The sequence below is a fragment of the Myotis nattereri genome, assembly GCF_964212035.1.
Source record: "Myotis nattereri genome assembly, chromosome: 9".
Classification (NCBI taxonomy): Eukaryota; Metazoa; Chordata; class Mammalia; order Chiroptera; family Vespertilionidae; genus Myotis; species Myotis nattereri.
Window position 1 is genome coordinate 70487734 of NC_138084.1, and position 20800 is coordinate 70508533.

The following is a 20800-nucleotide window of genomic DNA, read 5'->3' on the forward strand; positions in this document are numbered from 1 at the left end:
AATGTTTTCTGTACCAAATATTATTTTACCAGTGTCACATTAACAGAATTACGTGATTGTTGATTAACATTTCCTGTATTTTTTATATTGTTAATTGTTACTGTTTTCTGTCCTAACCTGTGAATACCATATGCAGTTTTTCAGTACTCTGCTATTTTCTGAAGTATCATTTCCTCTTATTCCAACTATCACACTACATTTTTCAAGATATAATACCTCCTTTGTAACACTTGTTCACATCCCTAGCAAAAAGAGATGCCTTTTGTTCCTATACTTTCACAGTTTTTATCATGTTTTATTACGGCTTTCTGATCTGTATCTGCTTTCCTTACTATACTGATTTCTCCAAGGTCATTCATCTTTGTTTCCCAGTACCAATCATATGGTTGATCTTCAGTAAATGTGTGTTGAATATCAAACAATATACAAGAACATCATATGTTGATCATGTGAAATGTACGTGGCCCCATTTCACTTTTATGAATATATCAGCCCTAACCATTTTGGCTCAGTGGATAGAGTGTCGGCGTGCAGACTAAAAGGTTCCAGGTTTGATTCCGGTCAAGGGCATGTACCTTGGTTGCAGGCACATCCCTGGTAGGGGGTGTGCAGGAGGCAGCTGATCGATGTTTCTCTCTCATCGATATTTCTAACTCTCTATCCCTCTCCTTTCCCCTCTGTAAAAAATCAATAAAGTATATTTTAAAAAAAAGAATATATCAGATAAGGTCAATAGAAATGGTAGAAATTAAAAACTCAAGTGTCTTGAAAAAAACTGTGTTTGGACCTCTTTTTTTTTATATGCTGGTAAATATTTGATGTTCTTAAACCTGTATACTTTGTCCTTCATTGTGTCATCTATTTCCCGAGAAGGTTGAAAACAATTTGACACTTGTTTAAAAGGCATCTATGATAAGAAAAGTACCTTTAAGTACTTTTGATACATCAGACTTCTGCTTACTGGTATGTCAATGTATGGTGACTTCCTTGGCTTAATAGGTTTTATGTAAAGATGACTACCTCAAAAGCTGTACATACTCACCATATCTTTCTACTGTGCTAATATTTTGCAGATGATCAATCTGGTCAACCCTCACTTTGTACATCTTATCAAAATGAAGACACATCAAATGCTTTGAAGAATGGCAGCAACCATGATGAGCTTAGACAGGAAACCCAGGGACATTTTTCCCAGATAGGTTCTAGCATCCAGAAAAAAACCTTCAAAACAGGTGTACCTACTGAACAGAAGTGTAACCTTGATATTACCTTTGAGTCTGTGCCTAATTTAAATGACTTTAACCAAAGAGTAAATTCTGATGCCAAATGTAATCAGCATTGTGGTGAATTATACACCAATCAAATGTTCACTGAAACTGACATGGCTATGGAAGTTGAAAAGAACTCTTTGTCTCCAAATGTGCCGAATGAATCTCGATTACAAGTAGATCAGTCTGATACACCAGTAACTTCATTTGTTTCCCTTGGTGGTGAAACTAAAAACGAAAACTTAACTCTCTCTGGGGAAAGTTCTCAACTTTTATCCCAAGATATACCATTAACTGGAAAGCCATCTAAAAAAAGCCAATTTTGTGAAAATTCTAAAGATGTAGGAAGACTGAAAACTAATTTCCATGGTTCCAAAGCACCAGAGTCTAGAGAAATTCATCAGAGTAAAATTGAAATTGATGCTGTATTACCAGTTACATCACAACTTTCAGAGTGCCAAGATAATTCTTCACTTCAAAGTATATCTGTGTCTGTTGAAAGTTCAGTTTTAAATGTATCTGAACAAGAAGAAATTGGTCTTGGAGATTCAATATCTTCAATTAAACAACCATCTAATGATTCATCATGTATTGAGTTAGATCATACAGGACATGAAAATCAGCCCTCCAAGTCTGAGAAAGTTGCTTTGGATTCACAAGAACCTTCATCTTCTGCAAAAGAAGATAGAAATAGTGTTTTTCTCTCATTAGGTGAAAATGAAAACTGTGGGGAAGTTGCATTGACACCTCCAGAAGGTAATCTTGTAGAAGAAAGACATTCTCTTCCTTCAAAACCTGTGTGCTCTTCAGTGGTAGAGTCTCGCCCTGAGTCCCAGAATACTAGTGATAAACCTGCTAGCAACAACTCAGCAGAGATAGATGCGTCAAATATTGTCTCTCTCAAAATTATCATTAGTGATGATTCCTTTGTTTCCTCGGAGACTGAACTTAACACTGCTGTTTCTAGTATCAGTGGAGAAAATGTGCCAACTATAATTTTGTCTTCTGCTAAATCCCCTGCCAAAAATGCAGAATTAGCTAAATGCCTGCCTTCAGAAGAAACTGCAGGTACTATCACATCTGCTGAAGGAACAGGGAATTCAGCCTCAATGGAACAGAGCCTTTTAGTGCTTAAACCTGGAGACTCTGCAGTAAACAACACTCAGAGTGAAGACAGCATTGCTTTTTCAGCCAATGTTACACCGTGTGCTTCCAAGGATGGGGGGTTTATACAATTGATGCCAGCTACAAGCACAACTTTTGGTAGTTCAAATAACATTCTGATAGCTACCTGCATGACTGATCCAACAGCTTTGGGAACAACTGTAAGTCAGTCCAGTGTTGTGGTGTTGCCTGGAAATTCTGCACCTATGACTGCCCAACCTTCACCGTCCCAATTACAGACACCACCAAGGTCAAACAGTGTATTTGCTGTCAACCAAGCTGTGTCACCCAACTTTTCACAAGGTAACTTTAAGAACATACTGAAGTTTACTTCTGTGGCGTAGGATCTAATTTCTCTTGTGTATACAATTACTGACTAAGCGGTAATAAGTCATAGATAGGTAGTATGAGAAGAGATTCTGAAGTGTGTGATTATACCTCCTCTTTAGCTAATTTAAACTTTTTTATTTTCTAAGCTATGGAATTTGATGGTTTACAGTTTTTCCTTTTGTTTTTTACAACTACTTCCCAATCCATGTGCTAAACTACAAAAGAGAAAAAAGAAAGATTCATTTACCAAATAGCTATATACCTACTAAAATCCATTGTTCTGCGAATTTTTAAAAAATAGATCTATTATAGTCTTAATTTTCAAGGAATTTATTATGTATTTGGAGAAACTTTTAAGACACAACCTGAATTTCTCCCTCCATAAAGCCCTTCGTAATGTCTCACTGTCTCCCACCTTCCAGAATTTATCCCTGTCTTTAGACTTCTTTGTTTATAGAGGACTTGTGGCAGTTAGTACATGCTATTTTATCTGTAGTTGTTGATTGACATGCCTGTCATATTTTTTTATGTATGTTCCTTCAAGATAGAACTTATGACACATTCATCTACATGTCCTTAATTATTGGTTCCCACTTTTCCCCCCTCTTTTACATTTATAAGCATACAATAACATTTGGTTAAATACCAACAATTAAGTACCAAGCCTGATGACTTGGTATCAAGTGCTATTTAAAATAAGATAAAGGTAGAGAATGGAACTTGAGATGAAACTTAGAGAAATAAGGTAGTATTTGGAGTAAAAGGAAGGAAGGAATCTTAAGTAGCACAAATGTAGGTAGACAGTTGAGTTGCTGAAGTAGATATTCATGAAAGTGAGATCATCCTGAGGATCAGTTAGTGAACGTGTGTAAGGAAAAGGTTCATTTACCGGGCAGGGCTAAATTATGATAGCCACAGACTCTATTGTTGACTTCGAAGGACCATGTAAGCATTGTGTTTCCTCCCATAATTTAGACTGGACCGTTTTTGACCAGTACCATTGAGATAATAGGTTGGGGTTGTGAGCAAATGTTGGAATATTAATATTCAATTGGAACCCTAATAATCTGGTATAAGATTCAGATTTGAAACCTTCACCACCAGTTTTCTAATCAATTTTACTATTCTTTCTAGAAGAATCAAGATATAAATATAATATGACATCTTGGCTGTAGAGTCTTATGCTTGCTTATGATATTCACCTTGACTAAATGCCATCACTATAATATTCAAATTCACATTTTCTTAATTTATCAGTTCCTAAATTAATTTCATAAAAAGAAAAGTAAATTGTAAGGAAAGGGGATTATAATTTTAGAGAGTTTGTTTCAAATTAGTAATTTGGTGTCTTATGTTCGTTCATGAGACAGAATCTTATTTTATTGAATTTGGGTTTTTTTTAGGATCTGCCATCATAATTGCTTCTCCAGTCCAGCCTGTACTCCAAGGAATGGTAGGAATGATACCTGTATCTGTGGTTGGTCAGAATGCAAATACATTTTCTGCTCCTCCTCAGCAGGTAAGATTTTTTAACAAAAAGTGGTGCGGTGATGTTTTTTCAAACATAGTTTATAACTAATGGCTTCTTTTGTAGGTCCTTCATATGCCTTTGGCAGCACCTTTATGCAATAGAAGTATCCCTCAATTCCCTGTGCCTCCAAAGTCTCAGAAAACTCAGGGACTAAGAAATAAACCTTGTACAGGTACATTTTTAAGTTCATTAATGTCAACTTTATGTTTATATATTCATTTGTTTGCAACAACACCACAGTATTTTCTTTTTGAGCACTTATACCATTCCTAACAGGTGATCATCCATTCTTTGCTTAAAGTTTTTGCAACAATTTAAACAAAAAGATAAATGGAACAAAATAGAATTTAAGAGAGACTCCGTATGTATAGGAACTTGTATGTGATCAAGGTAACATCAGAAGTCAGAGGGGAAAGGATGGATTGTTTAATAAATGAAATTTATTGGCTGTTATGTATATTACAGGAAACAATTAGAACCCTCCCTTATATCTGATACAAAGGTGAAACCCAAGATGATTAAAGACCTAAAAGTGAAAAGCAAAACAATTAAGCATAAAAGAAAATGTAAGAGAATATCTTAATGATGCTGGGATAAAGGAATTGCTTTTAAAAAATGAAAAAATGCATAATTTATACATGGAAAAGTGTGATGGTGCTGAATACAAAATTACAATTTTTTCAACAAAAGATGCCATATACAAAGTAACAACCAGACTTTCGTCCAGGGCCTTGATGAATATTGCACCTAGTTCTCAGACTTCTGTACCTAAAACTTTTCCATCTTTATGGTAACAACATGCCCATGTAGATAACCTGCCAAACAACCTAACCCTCAGAATTCTGATTTTTTCCATTTCTGAGTCTTCACTCATCCTTTCCCATAGCTTCATCTTTAATTTTTCACTAATTTTTAAAGACCAATAACTTCTGTCATTTCCATATATCCACTGACTCTCTCTTCCACCAGTGATAGCTCCTGGTGTTTGAATCCTCACCTTTTAACTGAACACTCAGTTCCATTCTAGTTTTTCTTCACTATTCGGGTTACTCCCTACCACATCAGTCATTTTTCTCAGTACAATTAAAAACCTTCATATCTACATTCTTCTACCATACCCACTTGGTACCCCCAGCCCTGGCTCTAACCAACCAGTGATCTCTGCGCTCACACCGGGGCTTCTGAGCATTGCTTTAGAAGTGGCACTGGCGCTTTAATGCCACTTAGTTTCCCCACTTATCAGTAGTAAACTCCATTTCAATATGTACCTGTTCTACTTCCAAAATCATTTTTCCTTTCTCTCTTAGAGGAATAATTATCTCCTTTATAAGGTTAATGCAATCTACTTATGCCCTAGGTTATATATAAAAGCCTAATATGTAAAGTGTCCCCTTGGGAATTCGACCACTCACTATGATGTGTGCTGACCACCAGGGGCGGCACGGAACGAAGGAAGGCCCCAGCCAGCAGCCAGGGAAGGGAGTTCCTGGCCAGCAGCCAGCAGCCACTAGGGGCCCTACCCGTGCACAAATTTCGTGAACTGGGCCTCTAGTCTAATATATATATTCAACTTTTCTTTTGGGGCTCCTTCCCTCTCTGGCTGTAAAGTTCCTTAGGTGTGTCCAACCTGCCAACCCTTTATCCTCAATCCCTCTTATCTCTCAGTTCTTTATCCATGTTACTGTCTTTTCTCATGTTTCCACTAAAACTGTTTAAAATGAGGTCACCAGTGACCTAATATTGCTATATGCATTGGACATTTTCCATTCTTTACTTCCAACTGTTGATGGCTTCTGGAACCACCACTATACGACGTTCCTCCCTCTCTAACTTTCTATAACTGGAGACTTTCACACTCTGCCTATCCAAGTCTCACCTCTTCTTCCTCAAAGACCTCTTCTGCGTACTTTTCCTCCCTTGGTTAATATCACCATTGATTGCTCCTTTATTCTTCATAGCTATGTAAATTCCCTTTACTGAATCTTAAGATCCTCATTGTCTCTTACCTGGAATATTTAGAGCCATCTATAATAATGAAAGCATAATATGCAAATTGACCAAATAGCTGAAGAGTAGAATGACCTTCTGGACGAAGCCAGGGCTGCGAGGGCCAAGGCAACTGGGGCTGCAAAGGCCTATTCTTAAACGAATTTCGTCCATCGGCCTTCTAGTCTAATTATATCTATCTAAAATTGCTATTTCTAGTTTTCTTTCTTTTTTAGTTCATTTTCTATACTACTGCCAGAGTGACCCTATAACATAAATCTATTCGTGAACGTTTCCTATTTAGCCAGAGTGACCCTATAACATAAATCTATTCGTGAACGTTTCCTATTTAAAACTCACGAGGTTTCTCTCTGAAACCTTTTGCATAATACATAAGGTCCTTGCCTGGCCAGTGTTGGCTCAGTTGGTTGGGTGCCCTCCTGTATACCTAAAGGTTCCTGGTTCGATTTACAGTCAGGGCACACACTGTGGGTTCCATCCCTGATCAGGGTGCATGCAGGAGACAACCGATTGATATTTTTTTCTCATTGAGATCTATCTCTCTCCCTTCTCTCTCTCTCTCTCAAATCAATAAAAACATTAAAAAAAATTTTAAATACATAAGGCCCTTCATGGTCTCATCTCTGCTTTTCCTTCTAGCTTCATGTCTTGCTGCTCTCTCACATAAACTCCATAGAAATCAAAATATGGTTATTAAAACTACGGAACATGTGCTATAGGTGACAGGCTTACAAACAAGAAAATTATATGGGCACATTTTTAAAATAAGCAAAACATACTGCTTTCTTTAAATATCTTTCTAGACCTAAGTAGTACTCTTTTTTTCTTTCTTTTTTTAATTCTCATCCCAGGATATTTTTTCATTGAGTTTTAGAGAGAGTGGAAGAGAGAGGGAAAGACAGAGAGAAATATCCATGTGAGAGAAACACATCTATTGGTTGCCTTCTGCATGAGCCCCAACCAGGGCCTGGGCCAGGGAGGAGCCTGCAACCAAGGTATGTGCCCTTGACCAGAATCGAACCCGGGACTCTTCGGTGCGCAGGCCATCATTCTATCCACTGAGCCAAAAGTTAGGGCTAAGTAGTACTCTTAAGTGAACATTGTAATTCATAAACCCAAAAACGGATTCATAATATTTGCCTGAAGTTGAAGCAAGGCATTTCTGTATTTCTTCTAAAATGGATGAGTGACCATATTGTGTATATTACAAAACTGCTTTTAAACTTAATATGTGAAAGTTTTCATTTGTACATCAGCTTTCGTTTAAATTTTTGTCTCATGATGTGTGATATAGTGTGATCTGTTCCATTTTCTTTCAGAGGAATATACTTTTTCTCTCAGGAATGTTTTTCTTTTCTAATTAATTCATTTATAATTCCAGGAAAGCAGGTAAATAATTTGGTGGATTCATCAAGTCATTTAGTTGGATGTCATGCACAAAGGTAAGTTAAAAGTAGTTCCTATCGGATTATTTGTATGCACAGATTTCAAATGTAAAGGATTTCTTTATGTTGCTAAAGGTTGCTTTTTTCTTTTTTTTAAGAATTGAAGTTTCTGACAAGAATATGACAACAGATCATGGAAAAAAACTCGAAGAAATCACAGTTCCCTTCTCAGAGAATATAGTTCCAACTAGCAAACCACTGGAAAGCCATAGGCGTGTGCTCTGTTTTGATAGTACTGCTCCTGTGGCAGATACACAGGGGGCAAACCATAAGATGATGTCCCAGAGCAAAGAAAGGAATGACATTTCGTTTCCTAATCTTGGCTCACCCATGATGTCCTCTACCTTAAAACTCTCTTCGAATAATGCTCTCAAAAGAGAAAGAGAGAAACCTCCTGTGCCTAAGATTTTATCTAAATCAGAAACTGCCATTAGCCGACATACCATAAAAGAAGCTCAGTCAGAAAAGAAAGTTTCATCAACAGAAATTGGACTTGAATCTTTCCATAAAGCAACAGCTAATAAGGAGAATGAATTATGCAGTGATGTGGAAAGACAGAAAAATCCAGAAATTTTAAAACTGTCTAATGGGCAGCAAAATGGAGGTTTACGGAATGAGAAGACTATAGCATCACTGCAAGAACTAACCAAAAAACAAGGCACATCCTCAAACAGTAAAAATGTCATTTCCGTAGGTGCAGCTGTGAAGGATCTAAAACAGGAACAAACCAAATCTGCCAGTTCTTTGATTAACCCACTAAGCAAACATACCACAGAAATGTTACAGGACGCTCAGCGTCATAGCCCAGTAAACAGGCTCGTGGACAGTGCTCATCTATCTGTGCCCCGGACACCTGGCTCAGGGGCAGGGGAAAAACATAAAGAAGAGCCTACCGATGGTATCAAGGTCCCCTCTAGCAGACGTCTCATTGAAGACAGTAGCACACCCAAAATAATGGTCCCTCCTGTCACCCCTGACCTGCCGGCCTGCAGCCCTGCCAGTGAAGCAGGGAGTGAAAACAGTGTGAACATGGCTGCGCACACATTAATGATTCTCTCCAGAGCAGCCATCTCTAGGACTACTTCAGCAACTCCTCTAAAGGACAATACACAACAATTTAGAACATCTGCAAGGAGTACCACAAAAAAGCGGAAAATTGAAGAATTAGATGAGCGTGAGCGAAACTCCCGTACTTCTAATAAAAATCTTTCAAATTCGTCAGTACCAATGAAAAAGAAGAGAATCAAGGCAAGTTTGAAAGTCTTAATTTCAAAATTCTACCTTTGCCCTTCGTTCAGTGCTCAGATTAGAGAGCTCAGCATTTTTTACCATAGCTACCTTACTGAACATTCTGCTCAAAACAGCTTGAGTTTAACTGACAAAACACATTGTATAGCAGTGTCTCTCAGCTAGTGTGGTACTCAGAAGTTGTCTAGTAAAACAGTTCAGAATAATTGCTAAGGCATCTATACTAATAAATGGTAATATGCTAATTAGACCAGACATCTTCTGGACAAAGCCACGGTGGCGGGGGCCAAGGCAGAGGCGGTTAGGGGCGATCAGGCAGGCAACCAGGTGAGCAGTTAGGAGCCAGGTGTCCCAGATTGCAAGAGGGATGTCCCAGATTGGAGAGGATGCAGGCCGGGCTAAGGGGATTCTCTTTCCCCCTTCTCCCCCCCCCCCCCCCCCCCGCATGAATTTTGTGTACTGGGCCTCTAGTTTGTTTATAAACATCTTCCTTGGGAAAAGGAGTTTTTTGTTTGTGTCATGGTAGGATGAATATTTGTGGGGTGGCGATTGACGTGAGGTATGAAAAACTGGTGAGCCACTATTGTGTGTGGAATTGCCAAGTAAAAACTACTTAACTCCTACATCTTGGGTTTTTTTCCCATGTCCTGTCATATTTTCACGGGCTCTTATAGATGTTAATATGTGGAGCTGTGTAAAAACTAAACTTACCTGTTTTTTCCTTAATCATGGAAAGGCAATGCAGGGATAGCATTAATAAATGAAACACATTTCTTTCTTTTTTTTCCATATATTTTTTATTGTTGATAGTTTTTCCGATATCTCCCATTTTTGCCTCCCCCTCCCCCCTCCTCCCAGCCCCTACCCACCCCTCCAAGTTTTCATTACCTTATTACTCGTGTCCATGGGCTATGCATATAAGTATTATAAGTCCTTTGGTTTCTAATCTGTTTAGCCATTTAGCAAGTGGATTGAATAGAAAGAAAGGTGTTTAAAATGTATCAGGGAAAGAGTCTAGGGTTTGCTGCCATGCAAGCCTGGGTTTGAATCCTGCATCTCCTTTTTATTGCTTCTGTGATTATGATTAAGCCCATAGCTCCCTGAGTCTCAGCTGCATCACTAACCAAAGGTTACCACATTATCTTACCTAAATGTAGTGTTTGTAAAGTGCCTGATATATATTAAATGTGTGGAACTTGAAAAATACCTGATAATCCTAAAATCTTAGTAAACCTTTCTAAGGTTTATGGTTTGGCAATAATGACCACTTTATAGAAATCATGTTGTATCTTACTTATTTCATTCAGCAGTTATACACTCTGGATTTGTATAATGTCTTATGCCCTAAACTAATGTTGGAAGAACCATCGGAATATTTTATTAACCTTGATTTTATTATATTTATCTCTGCTCTGTAAAACTAAAATTCTAAATTGAAAAATTTGTCAAAAATTTTAGTGTATGGAAGAACTCGATAAAATGTTCTGATTTAAGAAAGTTTTGGGACTTTGTTTGAGTTCAATATGTTAACTTAGGTTTATTTTTTTTTTATTTTTACTTTTTTATTTTATTTATTATTTATTTTTTTATTTTTTTTTTTTGACAGAAAAAGAAGCTACCCAGTTCATTTCCAGCTGGAATGGATGTGGACAAATTTTTGTTATCCTTGCATTATGATGAGTAAACATGCTGAACATATAAGAACAATAGCTGTTTAAAACTCGTATCCCTTAAACTGAGTGTAGGGAATGAGATATTGACAAAATCTAAAAGCTTGACCTGCACTTTCATTATACTGAAATTTCACTTTATATCTAAATCATGCTGTTTCTGAAGCAGCTTCCTAGTTTGTAAATAGATTTACCTGTTATATTTTTATTTGGGGGGAAAAATTGCAGACATGTAAGTAAAGCCATTCTGCAAATCTGTATAGCTTTGACAATTGCATATTGTAAATATTGTGTAAACATTGTTGAAATAGAGGTTAAATCAACCCAATGTTCTTAACACTGTGTTTTTTTACTTCTTATGATACCTAATTCTGAGGCTTATTTATCTGGAATAGTTTCTCACTGTTGGGAGGGAAATAATGTTTTTCCTTATAAATTGCCTTCAGTAACTGTCCAACGAGACATTTAAAGACATAGCCACTAAATAGTACAAAAGTGATAACCACCTCCAATGGTAGTAAAGCAATCAGAAAATAACAGTTTGGGGGATTTTCTACAGTGAATACTTTATCACCCCTTCTTACAATTACAGTAAAGATTATATTCCTGAAATTTATACTTCTGGTCATTCTGGTCTCTTTGTTTTAAAGAGGAAGTTTTGTAAGCCACGAGTGTTCTGATCTTTTGTTTTGTTTATAACTTTCAAAATGTTTTACAGAACTTTGAGTCTTTCGACTATTGAGCCATAAAAGGTTTGGTTATGTACTGGTTGAGATTTCTTGGGATATATATACTTTTCCCCTAAATACTGGGGATTTAAAGAATTGCACTAATTCTTAGAACTCCTTATGTAGTAGTGACCAATGCACACTTAATTTAAATTTTGTATCCTATTTTAAAGCTTATGTGGAGGATTATCTTCTGGTATCCTTTTAGAAAGCCATGCCCATCATAAGATGTAAGAAGAGAAATCATAGTTTTATATTTTAATGTAGATTCTCCTAAAATGGGCTGTTAAATAACTATATCTATACTCAGATATAGTGCATTGTCTCTGTGCTCCTTAAAATGTTATAAAGAGTTACTCTCAAAAAGGAGAATGAGAGGTGCCTTCTCTGTATTAGACGTACACACATCAGTTAAGTTGATGAATTGATTTAAACATTTAAATGAGAATAGAAATTATAATTAGTACCTGACCAATTGTGCCTAGACATTAAAGTATGTTCTCTTAAGTGCTTTCTGTTTGGTTAAATATCAGTATATTAAGCTTTTTTCCTACAGATGTATGTACTGTTACAGAGACATTTTCCTCAACCTTTTTTTTTTTTTTGGTACTGGGCCTTTATAAAACGAAATCTGTTCTGCTCTGAACAACATTTCTCCATGTGGAAATCACATCTTAATTGCTGAATCTCACTGCAGAAATTTATGTTGTAAAAAAATTTTCTGATGTGGCAGTAGTTGATATTCCTAAGGAACTAAATATCATACAGTTGATGTTTAACTCAACTTGGTACTGTAATACAGTTAGGTTTGAATAAATATTTTCATTAACTTAAAGTTTGAATTCTTTCATATTGGCAGTCATTCTTATTTAGGTATTTTGGTTATGTTCCTTTGCAAGTCAATTCTTACATGCTTTTTCAGAAGTTTACATAATGCTGAGAATTACAGATTTTCTTTTCACTTAATTAATATGTATTTATATGTGCTAAGCACTAAGAATTCATGTACAAATAAAATAAGTTCACTTTGTTCAAGATTCTTAGTTCACTAGCCAGCAGCCACTAGATATGTCCAGAGACGGCTTGTATTTAGAGCTTTCATTTATGTTCAAGAGCAAAAACATAAACCCCATTTTACCTTCAAAGTCTAAGCATGCTGGACTAAATTGTAGTATTGTTATCTGGTAACCTGTTTTTAACAGTCAAATTCCAGTGATGACATTTTAGGATTAAAGTATACCACAAAGAACTTGTAGCTACTTTTACAACTACATGTAAAGATACACTCTTAATTTTGGACAGTACTTAGTGGTTGATGTCAATGTATGCTAAATCTGAAAAATCTTGTATTTAAAATTTGTGATTATTTTAGCCCTGGAAATTGTTGGAACCCTTTAGTATGTTGAAATTGTACATGAGAAAAGCATCCATTAGCATTTAGCCAAAGGCTAGATGTTAGGACTAGTAGGGAGACCTGTATTTAATTTTGATGGGAGTAATTTCAAAGGCACATTACTATATATTCTGCATTGATCCATTTCTCAAGCTGCTATCTTTCAGCCTCAGGTCCAGCTCCTTGAAATTACATTATTTATTAAAAAGTAGTGAATGTACTTGTACTGGTAAATATATATCTGTTTTGGTTATCAGTTACTTCCATAGGAGACATTTTAGACAGTGGAATTACCAAATCAAAAATGAGTGCATTTTATAGGATCTCAATACATTTTGCCAAACTCTTCCAGAAAATTAATTTATATTCCTACTAGCAAATTGTCATTTCCTCCATAGGATGCTTATTCAGCAATATTATCACTGGTTTCTAAATTCTAAATATCTGACTTAAGAAACCCAGCTAATCATAAAGGTATAAGATAAAATTTTGGCCTGTATTAAATTTATATACATACACTATATACTATGTCATACAAGTTTTTTGTGTCACTGATTAAATCATTATGGTTTTGTATTCATTGTGGCTTCTTATTTTTTAAGTGCTCACCCCTTTTATGCATCCTGGTTAACTTTAAAATCACCAGTATTATTTCAATTAAAATTCTATTGGAATAGTCATTTGAAGTACATTAACCCTATAATACCTGGTACTAAAAGAAAATGGTAATGGCAGTATGGTATCCTATATAATAAAAGGCTAATATGCAAATAAACCGTACAGCGGGACGACCAGTCTATGATGCGCACTGACCACCAGGGGGCAGACGCTCAATGCAGGAGCTACCCCCTGGTGGTCAGTGCACTCCCACAGGGGGAGCGCTGCTCAGCCAGAAGCTGGGCTCATGGCTAGCGAGCACAGTGGTGGTGGCAGCAGTGCTAAGGGTGTCCGACTGCTGGCTTAGGCCCGCTCCCCCCGGGGAGCGGGCCTAAGCCATCAGTTGGACATCCCCGAGGACTTCCCAGACTGCGAGAGGGCGCGGGCCAGCCTGAGGGACCCTCCCCACCCCAAGTGCACGAATTTCACGCACCAGGCCTCTAGTATCTAATAGTTTTTGGAGGGAGGGGCTGTGTTTTTTTAATATATTTTTTATTGATTTTTTACAGAAAGGGAGAGGAATAGAGAGTTAGAAGCATCGATGAGAGAGAAACATCGATCAGCTGTCTCTTGCACACCCCCTACTGGGGATGTGCCCGCAACCAAGGTACAAGCTCTTGACCGGAATCGAACCTGGGACCCTGCAGTCTGCACGTCGATGCTCTATCCACTGAGCCAAACTGGTTAGGGCTATCTAATAGTTTTATAGTTATTTCTATTCTCATAAATGTCTTGCTAAACTGAGTATTTTGTTTATTGCTGTTTTTAGGGAACTCTTTATTACATTGTTTTAACTGGTTATTGCTTTCTTAGTTAATGTAAAATTTTTATGGAAGCATAACATAGAACAAGTGCACCGACTATTAAGTTCAAACAGTTCAATGAGTTTTCTCAAAGTATACACAATCACTTGATCAGGTATGGAACATTTCCAGCACCCTGGAATTCCCTCACACTTCCTTCTCGTAACTGCTAGCCTCAGGGGTAACTTTTCCTGACTTCTAGCACCATAATGTCAGCTTTTCTTTTTTCTTCTTTAACCATGGATTTCTGCACTATATAGTCAACCTTTCATAACTTTTGCTGAATATAATGAGATGTCATTATCGAAGCTGAAGTATTAACAGGATCTACAGAGGGAAAGGTTCTGATTCCAAGAATTAATTTGTCCCCATCTGACACTGGCCTTCCATTTAAATTGATTCGATGACGATTTCCCATGATGCCAGCATCTGTGATGACTATTAATAAATCACAAGGACAAACTCTAGACAGAGTAGGCATATTCCTACCTGAACCCATTTTCGCACATTGTCAGTTATATGTTGCTTTCTCTCAAGTTTGAAGAGCATGTGACGTTACAGTTAAAGTTCTAAGAACTTCATCACAAGGGAAATTAGTCGAGCACTCTGAAAGTGTTTTCACTCTTAATGTGTACAGGGAGATATTAGAATAAGTTGAATCACTTTATCAGTCATTGTTTGCATCACTGTTGTTTTTCTATCATGTTTTTGTTGTTTTCATATCATGTTTTTGTCGTTTTTATATCCTGCCTCTGTTGCTATTATATCCTTTTGTTACTGTTTATTAATAAATTTATATATTATTTTCATAAACATTTTACTAATTTCCTTTCATCTCTCACACTTCTATTATAGAGAAAGGGCAAATAGCAATATTAAAATATTTATGCTAATTAATTCCCTTTTAATGTGCACGAATTTCGTGCACCAGGCTACTAGTATTTAAATAAACAGTATATGTAAAGGATTTAGATCAATGTCTGGAACATAATAAGCACTCTAACATCTAGCTGCTATTCTAGCTTACTCTGTTTCTTATTTCTATTTTCTGCAGCAGTTTATTTGGAATGGGAAACAACTGTTCCTTGGAACTAAATCACCGAGAAATCATCTAGGCCTGGAGGCTTTTGCAGAAGAAACTCAGTTTTTACCACTAATTTCCTCCCGGCTGATTGGTCTAGTCAGGCTTTTAGCTTATTCTGAATTAAATATTTTTTCCTCTAATATTTACTTGTATTCTCTTTAAATTAGATGTGATTAACTTTTTCCTGACTGAATCACCTCTTATATTTGACAATTGAATACTCTTCTTTTTTGTTGTTTTTTGGGGGTTTTGTTGTTAATTCTCACCTGAGGATATTTTCCCATTGATCTTTAGAGAGAGTGGAAGGGCGGGAAGAAGGGGGAGAGGGAGAGAGATGCATCAATTGGTTGCCTCCCACATAATGCCCCAACCTGGGCAGGGATCAGACCTGCAACCCAGATGCATGCCCTTTTCTGGGAATCAAACCCACAATGCTCTAACCACTTAGTGACACCTGGCAGGGCATGTTTTTCTTTCTTTTAAAAAAAAAAGTTTTTATTGATTTCAAAGAGAAGGTGTGTGGAGGGAGAGAGAGATAAGAGAGCAACATCAATTGGCTGCCTCCTGCACAACCTTAATAGGAATCAAGCCCGCATATGCCCGACCAGGAATTGAACTGGCCACCTTTTTTGGTGCACTGGACTACACCCAAGCAACTGAGCTATGCAACCAAGGTAACGACTATACACTGAGTGGCCAGATTATTATGACCACCTGACATTTATAGGCAAATTAGCTATAATTTCGAGCTGAAGTTGCTAGAGGGCCAGATCGTTATAAACGTCTGAATAGCACAACATACCTAAGTATCGTTGCTGATCAGGTTCATCCTATCATGTTGATGGCGTATCCCAATGGAGATGGCTTCTTCCAACAAGACAATGCACCATGACACGGTGCTCGTATTGTGCAGGAGTGGTTTCAAGAACATGAGGGAGACTTTACCTTGCTGAGGTGGTCCCCACAATCACCAGATCTCAATCCAATTGAGCATTTGTGGGATGAAGTTAAAAGCCATCAGGCAGCTGGTTCCACAACCATCAAATCTCACAGAACTGGACAGTGCATGGTGTCAGATTCCTCGCATCACCTTTCAACATCTCGTGGAGTCAATGCCAAGGAGAATTGCCACAGTATTGAAGGCAAAAGGTGGCCCAATGAAGTACTGATGGGGTGGTCATAATAATCTGGCCACTCAGTGTATACTTTTCTAATTGGCTAATTTCTGTTTCCTATTTTTTCAGAGTTTTTTCACAGTTAGCTTCTTAAATTGAATAAAGAATTATCTGATTTTTTTTTCCTTTTAAAACCATGTAAACGATTTAATTAAGGCAATGAATTTAGTTCCATCTTCTTAAGATTCAACTCTTTGTCAGGCTCTCCAGGAAAAGCATCAAAAGTAATTCTGTCTCCAGGAACAGACACAGTCGGAGGTGCCAAGATTTCAACTTTCTCCGGTGAACTAGCACATACTAGTATAACCATTGCTTGAGATAGTATTCCCCATTCCCCTCATCTTTGCAAGTTTTAGGTTACAAAGTAAAATCACCATCCAATTTTGCATCTGGTCAAGAGGAACATGATTCACCAGGCCACTGACAACTATTCTTGGGACTGCTTCTCCAACATCTACTTCTACGTACAGAGTCTGCATCAGGATGTTTTTTAGCAGTGATGATACAACAATTCGAAGATCCTCACGGGAAACATCTGTTGGTTTAGAGTTAGCACTTCCTGCTACTGGTGGTGGTTTTCTCCTTTTTCTCTCCTTTATTTTAAGTTTCTCTTTCACCTTCCTTTCTTCTCCTTTTACCTGTTCTTTGGCACCAGAAGATACGGGTGTGATTGGCATAAATTGTATTACATTTACAGAAACCGTGGAATGAGCTTGCAGTGGAGTACCAGACGGAAATGGTATTTGTTTCACTCCATGTTTAATTTCTGCCTGAATTAGCTCTTGATTCTATTTCTTCAATTTAGCAGTTTTGACTCGAAGTTTCTTTTCTTTCTTCTCTCAAAGTTGACTGTAAAGTTGTTGTTTTCCTTAAGAGCAACTTGCTGTTTAAGATACTCAATAATTTGATCTGCCTCTGCACCTTTCTGTTCCAGTCTCTTCAGAACAGTATCATTGGTTGCCATTTTTGCCAAGAAACGGCAGAAAATCTTCCTTGGTCTCTATTTTAGGGTTCCTCTTTGACGTATACTTTGTTTATGTTCTTCAGACTTTGTTCCTATTGTCTGGCCTTTGTCCACTCTCTGCAGTAGGATAGTCACCTTTTCTTTTTAAAATATATATATATATATTTTATTGATTTTTTTTTTACAGAGAGGGATCGAGAGTTAGAAACTTCGATGAGAGAGAAACATCGATCAGCTGCCTCCTGCACACTTCCTACTGGCAATGTGCCTGCAACCAAGGTACATGCCCTTGACTGGAATCGAACCTGGGACCCTTCAGTCCACAGACCGATGCTCTATCCACTGAGCCAAACCAGTCAGAGCAGGATAGTCACCTTTTCAATCCCCAATTTAGTTTCATTTCAAGTTTGGTTTTGGGTTGTCCACCTACTCCACTATCTTGAAACCCCTGATGTCATCAATCTTAATGTAGAATTTTATCACTATGAGCTTCCCCATAACTTTTGATATATTTTCATTTCTGTCAAGATATATAGTGGAACCTCAGTTCTCAAACTTAATTCATTCCAGAAGGCTGTTTGAAAAACAAAGCATTTTATAATAAATTTATTTTGTTTATGAACAAAAAGGACATGAAATGTAAATGAAAATTTAACAGAAAGGAAATGAAATATATAGTAAAATGTGAAAATTTAGCTGGGCTGGCATGGCTTAGTGGTTGAGCATCGATCTATGGACTAGGAGGTCATGATTAAATTCCCAATCAGGGCACATGCCTGGGTTGTGGGCTCCATTCCCAGTAGGGGGTGTGCAGGAGGCAGCCAATCAATGATTCTCATCACTAATGTTTCCCTCTGAAATATACACACACACACACACACACACACACACACGTAAAAGACAAAGAGTTACCAAATGTATAAGAAAAGAACCAAATCAATGCTGCCTACAAGAGACTTAAGCTTTAAGGACTGAAAGTAAAGGAACAGAAAAAGATATTTCATGCATGGAAAGCAACAGAAAGCACTTGGACAAAATAGACTTTAAGGCTAAGACTTTAATAAGATACAAATATCTCATTTCAACAATGGATAGAACATGTTAACAGTGGTAAACTGATCGAGCCCACAACTGGGCATGTGCCCCAACCAGGAATCGAATCCATGATGTCCTGGTTCATAGGTTGATGTTCAGCCATTGCACAATGCCAGACAGGCAACTTTTTGTCTTTTGATTAAAGAATTTTGTTCTTTATACTCATAGTTATTGATAGATACGGACTTACTAGTACATAGTTGTTCTCCAGCTGTTTTATCATTTATTTATCTCTTACTCTCTTCCATGGTAATTGGATGTTTTCTTACAACGCTGTGCTTAGATTCTCTTTATCTCTTGTGTATCTACTGTAGGTTTGTGCTTTGTGTCTACCTTGCGGACATAAAATACCTCGTGTTTGTAAGTATTTTCAGCTCTGTAATTTAATGCATACTACAAGTCTACACTTTTACTCTCCTCCCCCACCATTGTTTTTGATGTCACAATTTATATATTTTCCACCTTGTGTATCTATTAATTTTTTGAAGTTACACCTTTTTAATAGTTTGTATTTTAACCTTTATACTATTGTTATAAGTGATTTACAGTACACCACCTTTGCATTAGAACATTCTGAATTTATCTGTCACAATGAGACTTATACTTTTAAATGTTTTCTTGTTACTAATTTGTGTTCTTTTGTTTCAGGTTGAAGAAGGTTCTTTAGCATTTCTTACAAGGCCAGTATACTAATGATGAACTGCAGCTCTTGCTTGTCTGGAAATTATCATTCCTTCAGTTCTGAAGGACAGCTTTGCTGGTAAAAGTCTTTTAGTTGGAAGTTTTTTCTTTCTACACTTTGAATATATCATGCCACTCAATCTGATCTGTAAAGTTTCTGCTAAAAAATCTGCTTATTGTCTTACTGTGGTTCCCTTGTACATAACAGATTGTCTCTTGCTGCTTTTAAGATTCTCTCCTTGTCTTTTACTTTGACAATTTAATTACAATGTGTCTTAGTGTGGGGCTCTCTGCATCCCCCCCCCCTTTTTTTTAACTCTTTGGGCTTCCTTGTATGGTTTTTTGTTTCATTTCCCAGATTGTAAGTTTTCTTGCCATGATTTCTTTGAATAAGCTTTTCCCCCCTTTCTCTCTTCTCCTTCTGGGACCCCAGTAATGCATATATTGCCCATTTGATTGTGTCACATAAAGCCTCTAGCCATCTTAACTTTTGATGTTGAACCCCTCTGTTGAATTTTCTAGTGTAATTATTGTCTTCAATTCTGTGTGATACTTATATTTTCTTTCTCTTCTAAAATTCTCACTTTATGCATTTATTCTCTTAACCTTGTTGAGCATCTTTATGACCATCAATTTGATTTTTTTATCAGGTAAATCACTTGTCTCTTTTTAATTAAGGTCTGTTTCTAAAATGTTTTTTGTTCTTTTGTTTGGAACATATTCCTCTATTTCTTCATTTTCCTTTACTCTCTGTGTTGGTTTCTGTGCACTAGATAAAACAGCCACCTCTCCCAGTCTTAACAGAATGATCTGTGTAGGACACAATCAGCCTGGCCAGAGCTCCTTATCGCCTCTTAAACTGTTGCAACTGTCCTTGTGGCCTTCTTTGTTTTTAGTTGCTCCCAATAGCTGAAGATGTGCCAACAACCAGTGTCCTAAAAGGGAGGATTGCAGTGAATACCTAGATGCAGGCTGATTAGAAACTAACATCAGGCAGCAGCTGGGAAAGGATATATTAGGGCTCTTCTGGGCAGATGGCAGTGGGCACTGGGGGTTAGCACCCATTAATACCTGCTGCTTTGCTTTAGTTTTTGTTGGATCCATGAGTGCAAGCCTTGTTGGCTATCAAAGCCAGATGATCCAAGGGCCTGATCTTTGAGTAGCACCTATGAAAGTTGAGTTGCCACACATGTGTGCAAGCTCCTTCTAGGAAATACTGATTTTAGTGGGCATAAGTCAGAAGGCAGAGGTGGCATCTGCTAACATCCCTGTTCTCAAGGGAGGATCACAGTCATCTCCTAATTGTGGGCTAAATTTTCCTGTCATCCTCCATAAAAAATTATTTTTGTGCCCTTCTACTTGTCATTGGATTCTGTGTAATTTTACTTTGAATAATCTTTTCTTTATACAGAATAGTGTTGGTCCTATTTTAACACTTTCTTATTTTTAATAAATTTAGAAGTTACTTCTCTTTATACTTTACTAGAGGCCTGGTGCACGAAAATCATGCACTCAGGTGGCGGGGGTTCCCCAGCCTGGCCTGTGCCCTCTCACAGT

The 20800-nt window shown here is 37.2% G+C and overlaps 1 protein-coding gene and 1 pseudogene across 2 annotated transcripts in view; one reads left to right on the forward strand and one right to left on the reverse strand.

Moving 5' to 3' along the window:
• The window catches only part of NPAT (nuclear protein, coactivator of histone transcription), a 57878-nt gene extending 45592 nt beyond the window's left edge, over window positions 1-12286 (forward strand). The window contains exons 13-18 of the mRNA XM_081098782.1: window positions 1074-2735; window positions 4166-4281; window positions 4357-4465; window positions 7682-7742; window positions 7844-8993; window positions 10600-12286. Coding sequence (XP_080954908.1) covers window positions 1074-2735; window positions 4166-4281; window positions 4357-4465; window positions 7682-7742; window positions 7844-8993; window positions 10600-10677 — 3176 coding nt within the window. The 3' untranslated portion in view covers window positions 10678-12286. The remainder of the gene's footprint in view (window positions 1-1073; window positions 2736-4165; window positions 4282-4356; window positions 4466-7681; window positions 7743-7843; window positions 8994-10599) is intronic.
• A 4368-nt stretch (window positions 12287-16654) lies between these two features.
• Window positions 16655-17485, reverse strand: LOC308525566 (aminoacyl tRNA synthase complex-interacting multifunctional protein 1-like; annotated as a pseudogene). The gene has a single exon. The product of its transcript is annotated as an aminoacyl tRNA synthase complex-interacting multifunctional protein 1-like (transcript).
• Between the last annotated feature and the right edge of the window lie 3315 nt (window positions 17486-20800).